Raw genomic sequence first — 10,556 nt, forward strand, 5'->3', positions numbered from 1 at the left:
TTTACTCTACTCTACTACTCTAATAACAACAAAACAAATACCCATGGTGGTGAAAACATTCAGACCGTCCACCTTGATATAACTTATTGAATCAATGGGACATTTTTAGACTTAAAAAGTAGGCTTATTCAGTCCTGATTTAACTGAGAGCAGAAATAAACTAAACAACAAAAACAAACAAAACAACCTCATTGTTCTTTTCAATACATTTTATTTTTATTCCAGTTTTGTCCCTTTATATTTGGGTGAAAGACTTGGCACTACCAAGCACAATTTATCTGAACTTAATCAATTTTGATAGAATAATAAGGGTATAAAAGGTAAAAAAATGTAACAGTAAAAACATGAGATACAATTTTAAACCTGTTAAAAACAGGAAAAATTCTCAACACGTTATAAACTACTTTGGCATAATTCTATATTTGTCTTGTTAAACAGTGACTAAAAGTATCAGGATAGAATTTCCACAGTTTTTGTCAGTAATTTGGGGAATTTACAAACATTTGAGGAGCCATTTTGTTCATTTATGTAAGAAGACCATGTCAAAGCAAATGACACCAGACAGAAGGACCCGTGATTAACATTTTTTTCTACCTCCAAGCTAGCTACCAAGCTGGCGGCTACTGTAGCTGGTCTCATAGGACTAATCATACATGAATGTAATAGTATGAAACTATTCAACTAAACAAACAGTCAATCTAGCATCTTGGGGAAGTAGCATACTGCACATTTATGTACACTGTAAGAAAATTCCCCTGCAAAATAACGGCAGTTACTGGCAATTATATTTACCTGTAATTCTACTGTTATTTCACACCAAACATCAAATACAGCTCAGTGCTGTTTAATGTATCACAGTATGTAACATTTTTTCAGCAACAATTGAACTGTTAAATAACAGTACTCCACAGAACGTTCACAGTATTAGTATTGTTAACCTAAAAGTGCTCTACAATATTTATACAGTAGTATAAGTAAAATAACAGTACATTTCAGTTAAAAAGTTGAATTGTACTGTGAGATGACAGGCAAATACTCGGTCATAGTTGCATTCATGAATATGGCCATGGCAACTTCCCACCCCACCCATCATTCTCCATAACTGTGGTACCCTGGCCATGTTACCACCCCACCCTCCCATCGTTCACCATGACTGAAGTGCCTTGAGCATGATACTATGCTGCTATGCTTTATTGAGATAATGGTTTACATTGGTCCTTTGAAAGTGTGGCCCTGAATAAAACTTCAGAGTACGCAGTGCTATGTTACAATGACAATGTGTGAGGTGGGCTTTTTACTGTATCTCTTTATTATGGCGTCATTATGTGGACAAAAGGTCCACGAGCGCCACTTACTGCCCACGCGAGGTATTTTATTCTGCGCGCGCGTGTAGACACTCTCGCGCGCGCGATTTTGCTCTGCGCGCGCGCGCAAACGCTGCCACGCGCGCGCAAACACCGTTTCACGCGCGAGAGGTGACATGAATTTCCTCACGCGCGCGAGCAGAAATATGAATATTTAAATAATCTCCTCCCACTGATTAGCATAACCAACGAGGCGGAAGTTTGTTTAGTCTGAAATAATCAGACACAGATCTCAAGAGCAATTGTTGATATCGTTGCTACGGTAACTGCAGCTGGCGTTTACTGACGAGTGGAATGACTGAAGGTTGCTTACCCATTTTTATGAAAACATTGTTTTTAATTGTTTATTTCATGGGCGAACTTGTTGAGATTCGCAGACAGCAGATGAGGAATAAAGTGAGTAGACATTTCATCAAATATGGTTCGTGTCCTGTCAAGCTTCATTTTGCTCACGACGAGTGCGTTTTAAGAGCTTAAAGTTAGCAGGCTAGGCATTTGGCATGATGACAAAGTTGTTTTGCAAAGAAGACCAAAATGCACGTTTACAGAGACCTTAAGTTAACATGTTGTAAGTGCAATGTTTCACTGAAATCCAGCTCCGTGTGCTGCATGACTGAGAGACATACCGGTACAAACCTGTTTCCTACGATGGTCCAGTCAGATATTTGTAATGTAGGCTATAAGGATCCAAGTGTGTTTGATACTTTTGCTGGTAAGCATTGCAATAAAAGAGGGAGCCGGATAGTCAATTCAAGCGGTCAGATCAGAGAACCTTTATTGAAATCGGTTGGAACAATCATCCATTTTGCCACTGTCGTGTTCTCCATAGCTGGTGACGACAGTAGGCAAGACGGCCGCAGTTGACTTGAGACCGGAGACCGAAATATGGATTTAATGTAGGCTATGTATTCAGCGATCCACAACGGGTATACACAAGGAGGTCTACATAAGTCATTGGATATACACAACTAGAGCTCTAGGTGAATTTAGCCTACATTGCATCAAAGAGCTCAATCGCTTTGGAATTAAATGATGAAGTGGCTAGAAAATGAACCGTGCGCTGAGTATCCAGTAGATGGCGTCGACACACTGTAAATAAACAATGACACTACAATACTGACACAAGCACAATGAATGATTAGGCTAGAAAGATCGCTTTCTCAAAGTACTGCAATTACTCCCAGGAAGTTGACTGGTTCGTGGAAAATGGTAGAGCAATACCGGCCTCTTCGAATATAGAGTTGAATAATTGAATCTTTAAGAAGTGACATAAATGGTACAGATCAATACACTGTATTCACCTGCTCTCTGTGTCACTTGGCTAGTACATTTAATGCAATGTGATACCAGTGCAATGCAATACATTTAATAAAAAAGGTGCAGACATTTTAAAAAATAAATAAATCTGCCTTCAGTTGCTGATCGGCGGCCCTTGTACGGAGGTTGTCACACACAGCCAACGAAACCACATGGGCAACATGGAAGAGGTCAGTGTGCAGCCCAGCTTGTCTGACCCAAGCCATTTAAGTGGTTAAAATTTTTTATTGAATCCATCTACACATGCCATATCTGCAGGGGCCTAATCTGTCTACCTTTTTTACATGTTGCAGCAATTGCCAAAGCTTTTGGGCCTTTGCCTGGATTTCATCACACAGCAGCAATAGGTCTCTAGGACTCTGGTTAGGTAGCCTGTATACACTTTATTTCTGGAAGGTGATGTGGGTGTCATGTTACTTCAGCAAGCAGCACAACGCATACAGTTCATAACATTTCATCCAGGCAAGTTTTTCTCATTTTCATTTAGGGAGCTGCCAATCCCAGTAGTGGTAACACAAGTGCAGAGATTTCATGTAGACTATTGAACTCAACTAAAGGGGTCACTAGTAACATAATAATAACAGCAATAGCAACACCACACGCACAAAGTAAACTGAATAATAGTTGTGATTCCAAATGACCTATTCTTGATGAAGGCACAATCTCTACATTTCTTTGCTGTACAGGAAAAATCAGGCATACTGCATATCGGCAGTTGGTGAGATGGCGTGGGAGTTCGTAGGCTATGTTTGGGTTCCACTGCAATCCTGTGCCGTCACAAAGATCTGGCAGATCTTTAAATCCACACATCGTACAGGTTTCCAGGATGTGATTTATTTGTGGCAAATAAAAGACAGTACACCTGAATCAGATGTATTTGTCATAATGCATTTCTTAACCTCAGCAATGGATTTTAAACAAACCCACAAATGTATATGTATACACTGTATAGTATAAAAGAAGGACTGAAGTGTTACAATATCATACATCACACACACACACACACACACACCACACACACATCGTCGGATCATCTCCTCTTTTGGGGGTTACACATAGCCGCTGCTCAACGGTGGGGGTGATGGCTGCCTCTAACGTGGAGAAGTGTCAAAGTCTTGCTGTAGTGTAGGTCCGCTTTACTTGTCCTTGCCCGCTCTCTCTCACTGTTGCACAGTAGTGTAGTGCTGCCTATTGAAACATGTGGTAGAAATTATGGGAAGTGAGGATTTTGTTTATTCTGTTAATACATTCTGAGGTTACTGAGAGGTATGAAATTACCTGCTTAGGATGCCATGGTATGTGAACGGCTTCATTTTTGGCGCAAAATGGTTGATGACGTTGTGGATTATGAGCTGATGTCTGGTGACCTGATGCCATTTTGTTGATGTCCTTCACCTAGCCAGTGTCATTGAGGTCATCAAAGTTTCCGGCCGCCTTGTCTGTAATGACAGGATATAACAGTATTAAGAACATGACATATCACTGTCGCTCAGTAGTATTCTACATCTTGTCCAGACAGTGTACAATAATTCTAATTGTAAAGTGTAGAGTGTAAAGGGTTAACAAACTGGCCACACCCTTGGATGCCAGGCATGTTCTAATCACCACTCAGACTGTGTTTGTAGAGAATCTGAAGAAGACTGTTGAGGTACGTTATCCTGCCATGAAAAAATAAAACGCAACAAAAACGATTCTAAGTGTGCAGACTCCTCACTCTGAAAACTACAGTTGACCTTCGTACTGCACCTGTGTGCACAATCCTCTCCTTCAAGTAAAAGTATTCAAACTACACGGTGACTGTGGTACACTTTTTAGGTACATGTGTGTAGAAAATTTAATTCAGACTTGCGCTTTGCATACGATGTGGTTGTGTTTGGGTACCCGTACACCTGGTAGGAACCCATGTCTGGGTACAGACAAGGGTTTGACATTAATGTTTTGCTCTCCGGCCACAGTTGGGTTTTCCCAAGTCACTAGCCACTCTGGTTTTCTGCTTGCCACATTTTTGCTCACAGTTCTTTTCATTATCATGCTAAACCAAGAGGGTTAGAGATATGAACACATAATTTCTACATGTACAGTGGCTCCCAAAAGTCTACACACCCCTCTTCAAATGTCAGGTTTTTGTGATGTAAAAAAAAATAGAAAGACAAATAAATTCACAGCTTTTCCCTCCTTCAATCGAAACTATTAATCAATGCAGTGCAATGCAAAAATGTACACGCCCTTAAATTAATACTTAGTTGCAGCACCTTTGGCCTTCATTACAGCACAGTCTTTTGTGGGTAAGAGTCTCAGCATGGCACACATTAATATGGCAATATTCGTTCACCCCTCTTTGCAAAGCCCTCCAAATCAGAAAGATTGCGAGTGCAATCTCCCACAGTCAGTCCTCCTCAGATCACCCAACACCCAACAAGGCTCCCTTCACTTAAAGTATGGTGTTGTTGGGGTGATGTTTTGTGCCAAATATACCCTTTCGAATTATGACCAAAAAGTTAAATCTCGGTGGAGTACATTTTGCAAAAAATACTTCTGTAATCTCCCAATTGCATGTGGGAAGATGTATTATGGTCAGGTGAAACCGAGGTTTAACATTTTGGACATAATTACAAAAGGTAACAACACCTCATTGCCAAGGTAACACCAAGCCTTAAGTGAAGCATGAAGGTGACAGCATCATGCTATGTGATTATCGTTCTTCAGTTGTAACTAGAGGTGTGTCGTTCATGAACGAGCCGGTTCTTTTGAACGGCTCCCTGAAGTGAACGATGGGAACCGGATCACAGCTGGGGGAGCCACTCGACCGTTATTTCGTTCATTTCTCATTCATTTTAAGCACGTGACCTCGACCAGAGTAATAAAATTAGGGAAAAAACACAATTGTTTGCCCCAAATAGAGGCAAAAACGGTCTTTAGAAGCAGGAGAATAATCAGTTGTTGTTTGGACAAAATTACCTTGAGGAGGAGTCAAAATATTACATTCTTAACACTGAATAAATCATTTAAAAAAGAGCCAAAAGATCCAGTTTTTTGAACGGCTCTTTGAAAGGAACGAGCCACTAAGATCCGGATCCCGAAAAAGAGCCATAAATCCCATCTCTAGCTGTAACTGGGGCTTAAGTCATGGAGGTTGGAATTTAGAACAGTTCCACAGGGGCCATTGTAGTGGCATGAAGGGGGAGGGGATGGGCCAGTGAAGTTAAAGTCCATATGCCTCTGTGAATAGATGTGATTTCAACGTAGCCAGTGTGGGGGCCTGGCGTATGTTGGGAGGTAGACTGTTCCAGAGCGTGGGGGCAGCAACACAAAAAGCTCTGTCACCAACAGTACGGAGTCTGGCTCGGGGGATGATGAGATTGTCCTTTTCAGAAGACCGCAGAGACCTGGGGCCTCATTTATCATCAGTTCGTAGAATGTCTTCTAAATTGTGTCTTACGAGTGAAATTTAGAATGTTCGCAAGTACAGAAAAATCGGGATTTATCAAACGTGCGTTGGCTGCTCCTACGCACACGTCTGCATGATAAATCCCACACCTTCCAAATCACTGTGCACGCGCGCATTCCGGGTAATTAGCATCCCGAAACGCCTCCAAGTAACCATATATGGTATTAAAATATATTCAAATGCCATGTTAATTCGAAGGCGCCACCCTGTTCGGACACACATGAACACACGCGGACACACGCGCCAGTCGAAGCGCTGGCGAGAAGTGCGGAGATAGAACCATTTCTGTGGCAGAAGTGGAGGTGCTCTCGACAGGAGGAGGACCGTGTTTCAAAATAAGTAAAAGAAGGAGACACACATGAACGAAAACACTGTAAAATAGCACACGGTCATACTCCATTGTCATTCAAAACAAACTGTAGCTTGTACGGTCAATATTATTCGCAATTTCGTGTTTCTTCCACTCACACGCATGGTCTGAGGTGTGCGTAGATTTAGGCACATTTCTACGTTCAAGTACATGTTCATAAATCCCACACTTTGCTCAGGAATGATCGCACGCACGCTTTACGCACAGATCTGTGCCTAAGAACGCTTGATAAATGAGGCCCCTGGACTGGGAGTGGGAGAGTTCAGTCCTGTATGACACGGAACATCTGTTGGGCAATCTGAGGAGGACTGTGCAGATGAGATGCATTCGCAATCTGTCAGATTTGGAGTACTTTTTGCAAAGATACGTGTACAAATATTGTCACTTCTATGTTTGCCATGCTGATAGACTCTTACCCAAAAGACTGAGTGCGGTGATAGAAGCCAAAGGTGCTGCAACAAGGTATTAGTTTAAGGGTGTGCATATTTATGCAACAATGTTAATAGAAGTTTTATTTTCTATTCTTCCCTTTTAAAGCTTTCAGTTTGTTTTCTGTCATTTTTTACGTAACAAAAACCTGGAATTTGAACAGGGGTGTGTAGATGTTTACCTCAATCTAACTGCTTCATCCCGTTTCATCTTCCGTCTCGGATTGATGTTGAGGAGCCTGGTCGGTAGCATACCTGCAAGTGCTTCTTCCACCGCCTGAAAATAAATAATGCAAGAGGGAATAATATAGACCGATTGGTAAGAGTATGCACCAAGCAGCTGAGCTGTCTGCTCATTTCGAGAGCTGTAAACGATTACATTACGGCCATAGAAAGAAGGCTGGCTGCACTGCTGACAAGTTCATGAATCTTGATGTAACAGTGCACGTAATTTTAGCATCAACAGGATGTGACGCAAAAACGTACATCCATTCAACAGGGCAAATATTTGATGATGTTATTACCATCTTATAACAATGACGACTTGGCCTGTATTATAGTTCTCAGAGTCACCAAGAATGCCCAGCTTCCTGCTTGTTTAGCATGACACAGTAGGTCATGCTCGCATTAATTAGTTAGCCTACTAGCCTACTAAAGGACTTGTATTTATAATCAACATAAATCCACCGCCAACAACTGAACTAGCCTAGTGGTCTATTTACATGTCAAACATGTCCCACACAGCACAGAAAGAAAAGAGAAGAGAATTCATTGTAAGCTGGTCTTTGTCATTCACACACTTTGACAGTGTTTCCTAAATTGTGGCAGACAAGTGTCTTGAGAGCAAATACCTACCTAGGCTCTTAAACAGCACCTTCCTGCATTCTGGCGTTCAACTTCAGGAATGGTTCATCATCTCTGTATGACAGCATGCACAGAATTAGTGGTCAATATACAACATTTTTATAAAAGTAAGAGTATGCACATCCCACCTCGCTGAGGCCAGGTGCAGGACAAAGGCGCGTCTAATATTGGAACAGAGTAGAAGCCCGCATCCTGTGGCTCCGCTTTGAAAATGTATTCAGGTCATACAACCATGAAGACCCTGTTGGGGGTCAGCTGCTCTATGTTCCCACAGCTCATTGGTCCCACAGCTTATTCTTGCTGCTCCATGTTCCCACAGTTATTCCCACAACTATTCAAATATAGGCCATATGTTCCACACCTGTTTATTCTTAACACTACTACATAAGCTTGAGGCAGTTTTGAAAACTATCTCTGAACTACAGGAAGCCACATCTTGAGCAGTCACCTATAGCACAAATGACAAGATCTGAAACGAACTGACTAATTTGAAAGAAAGGGCCCAGTGCATTATAACAGCCTATTTCAGGGGACTCAGAAATACTAGGCAGGGCACAGCATAGAGAGAGATCCAGGAGCGGTGGCGTTTAAACATGACAGAAATCCAAGTTAAAACTTTAGAAAAGTGAGTTATTAAAAAGTCGTTGGACTCGGAGGGAGGAGCACTGCGCAGAACATAAGGCTTTTTGATGCATAGAATAGTTTACAACGCCTGCTCATTCAATCAAATTCTCAATAACAGCATAAAAGCGAGCTTGCCCTGTACTGTACCCTGTACCCTACTGGCTGCCTGGCATTCAAAATCCTTCACAGCTCTACCAGCCAGGGCTGTGCGAAGCGTTGCCACGGCAACCTGCCCAGGCCTGAGCGCTTTGCTTCGTGCGATATGTAAGGGGTCTTAGGGCCAAAACATACCAAGGCGGAACGGTCGCGGGACGAACGCGGTCTTTATGCTAAAGTTTAGTTTCGGCCGGCGTGTTTTTCTCTGCCTTTCACACTGACAGCGTCGGCGTGCGTGCGCGGCCAGTCCTGTTCAAAACCCTCCCCACAGCCAAAGCTAGCATGCTACTTTGCAATTCATTTGAATGAGACACCGCGGAACGGTGCAATTATCTCCAGCACATACATTAATTCTCCAGTCTTGTCTAAATTTAAATGTAGGCTATTCCTATGGCGAACTATTCTCAGTTTATTATTATTATTATTAGAGGGTTGCTAAACACATGTCAGTTGAATATTGACTGAACAAACTAACCTCGGTCTGCGAATGATGATTCTCCTCTTTGGCCTCTCTGAAGTCCAGGCGAAGTTGGCACAGCATCCTTTATAAGCTTTGTGATACCACGGGCGGTCTTTACAAAACACTGCTTCTCAAAGTGCTCAGAGCAAACCTTGGTCTCAGCGTTGATCTGTAACCATAAATACCAGGGTATGCATTTTAGTTCGTTAGCAAAACAACTTGATTTTGGCACAAATAGGCCGATGCTACTGGTTCTGGTAGCACAAAATCAGTGGCCATCGGATCGCTTACCACACAATTAAAAGCATAATCTTGAAATAGCGATCTGGAAATATCATATAAATGTAACGTTGTGTAATTACACATTCATATTTTTTTTTTATTTCACCGAGGCATTCGCGTCATTAGGCTACGTGAGTCATGACAAGTTTGGCGAGCTAGCTTATTTGTGCTAGCTCATGCGCGGTGGGGGATGGAGACTCCCAACTGAGATCGCTCCCGGACGTGCGGTCCCAGGTGTTTCTATCACTCCCGGACGTGTAGTCCCACCCGATTATATTTCACGTATTATCATATACTGCCACATACAAGCAATTTAGGGTTAGGTTTAGGGTTAGGGGTAAGGTTAGGGTTAGGGTTAGAAACAAAAAACTAACATCAACAACATAACTAGCTCCGTCATATGGCGGTGGTACCGATAATCTGGCTAGTGGGAGCGAGATGAAAGGGGAGCGTCCTGGGTTGGGAGCGTCAATCAGGGAATCGCTGATGCGTATGATTGAACATAATTTTGCATCTTACCTTGAAATATGGACCAGGATCCCTCTTGATGTGATTTATACATTCACGGCGAAGTGCCTGCTCTTTGGGGAAACGGTGGAAAGTCTGTCCACGGAAGGATTTTTTTCTCTTTGAGGACGAACATTTGGGCACACAACAGTGAGGCGCCATGACAGCTGGTGCGTTGCCGAATGTACCCCTGAAGTGTACCCCTCAACGTCTTTAGAACGTTCCGGGTGAATAAGGCGAACATAGACATAGCATATCGACACAATGTTTTCATCCACCAAAAAATAAAATGGGTTTACGAATAAAGAGGTGAATGCCCTTGTCAGCAGCAGCCGTGAGTTGCGTTTCAGTTGTGTTTCAAAGGTGGTCGGTTGCAGTCACCGTAGCAACGATAGTCTATCAACCTGAGATCTGTGTTTGACTATTATGGACTAAACAAACTTCCGCCTCATTTGTTATGCTAACCAGTGGGAGGAGATAATTTAAATATTCATATTTCTGCTCGCGCGCGTGAGGAAATTCATGTCACCTCTCGCGCGTGAGACGGTGTTTGCGCGCGCGTGGCAGCGTTTGCGCGCGCGCGCAGAGCAAAATCGCGCGCGCGAGAGTGTCTACACGCGCGCGCAGAATAAAATACCTCGCGTGGGCAGTAAGTGGCGCTCGTGGACCTTTTGTCCACATAATGACGCCATACTTTATGAGGCAATGATGAATATAGCATTGGTCAGTCTTTAAA

General features: G+C 42.6%; 1 protein-coding gene and 2 long non-coding RNA genes across 4 annotated transcripts; 1 reads left to right on the top strand and 2 right to left on the bottom strand.

Moving 5' to 3' along the window:
- Positions 1 to 1,517: 1,517 nt before the first annotated feature.
- On the top strand, positions 1,518 to 3,141 carry LOC134456750 (uncharacterized). Its single transcript, XR_010036370.1, has 3 exons — positions 1,518 to 1,760; positions 2,780 to 2,851; positions 2,975 to 3,141. It is a non-coding gene; the product is annotated as an uncharacterized LOC134456750 (long non-coding RNA).
- Positions 3,142 to 3,245: 104 nt separating this feature from the next.
- LOC134456688 (uncharacterized) lies at positions 3,246 to 7,819 on the bottom strand. 2 transcript variants are annotated; one of them, XR_010036366.1, is made up of 4 exons: positions 7,783 to 7,819; positions 7,110 to 7,204; positions 3,960 to 4,339; positions 3,246 to 3,869 (listed from the first exon to the last, which is right to left on the bottom strand). It is a non-coding gene; the product is annotated as an uncharacterized LOC134456688 (long non-coding RNA). The 2 variants fall into 2 exon arrangements; XR_010036363.1 differs by lacking the exon at positions 7,783 to 7,819 and having other exon boundaries at positions 3,259 to 3,869; positions 3,960 to 4,120; positions 7,110 to 7,629.
- Positions 7,820 to 8,861: 1,042 nt separating this feature from the next.
- Positions 8,862 to 10,059, bottom strand: LOC134456609 (THAP domain-containing protein 3-like). Its single transcript, XM_063208065.1, has 2 exons — positions 9,833 to 10,059; positions 8,862 to 9,200 (listed from the first exon to the last, which is right to left on the bottom strand). Exons 1-2 carry the CDS (start codon positions 9,980 to 9,982, stop codon positions 9,042 to 9,044), a joined length of 309 nt encoding a protein of 102 aa, XP_063064135.1. The 5' UTR covers positions 9,983 to 10,059; the 3' UTR covers positions 8,862 to 9,041.
- Positions 10,060 to 10,556: the final 497 nt, after the last annotated feature.

The sequence above is a fragment of the Engraulis encrasicolus genome, chromosome 1 (genome assembly GCF_034702125.1).
Source record: "Engraulis encrasicolus isolate BLACKSEA-1 chromosome 1, IST_EnEncr_1.0, whole genome shotgun sequence".
Taxonomy (NCBI): Eukaryota; Metazoa; Chordata; class Actinopteri; order Clupeiformes; family Engraulidae; genus Engraulis; species Engraulis encrasicolus.

What these genes read in the sequence shown, in the direction of transcription:
- LOC134456609 (XM_063208065.1), bottom strand. Translation starts at nt 9,982, where the DNA reads ATGGCGCCTCACTGTTGTGTGCCCAAATGTTCGTCCTCAAAGAGAAAA. An exon ending in ATCCTGGTCCATATTTCAAG is followed by an intron (nt 9,201 to 9,832) that starts GTAAGATGCAAA and finishes TTATGGTTACAG; the next exon opens with ATCAACGCTGAGACCAAGGT.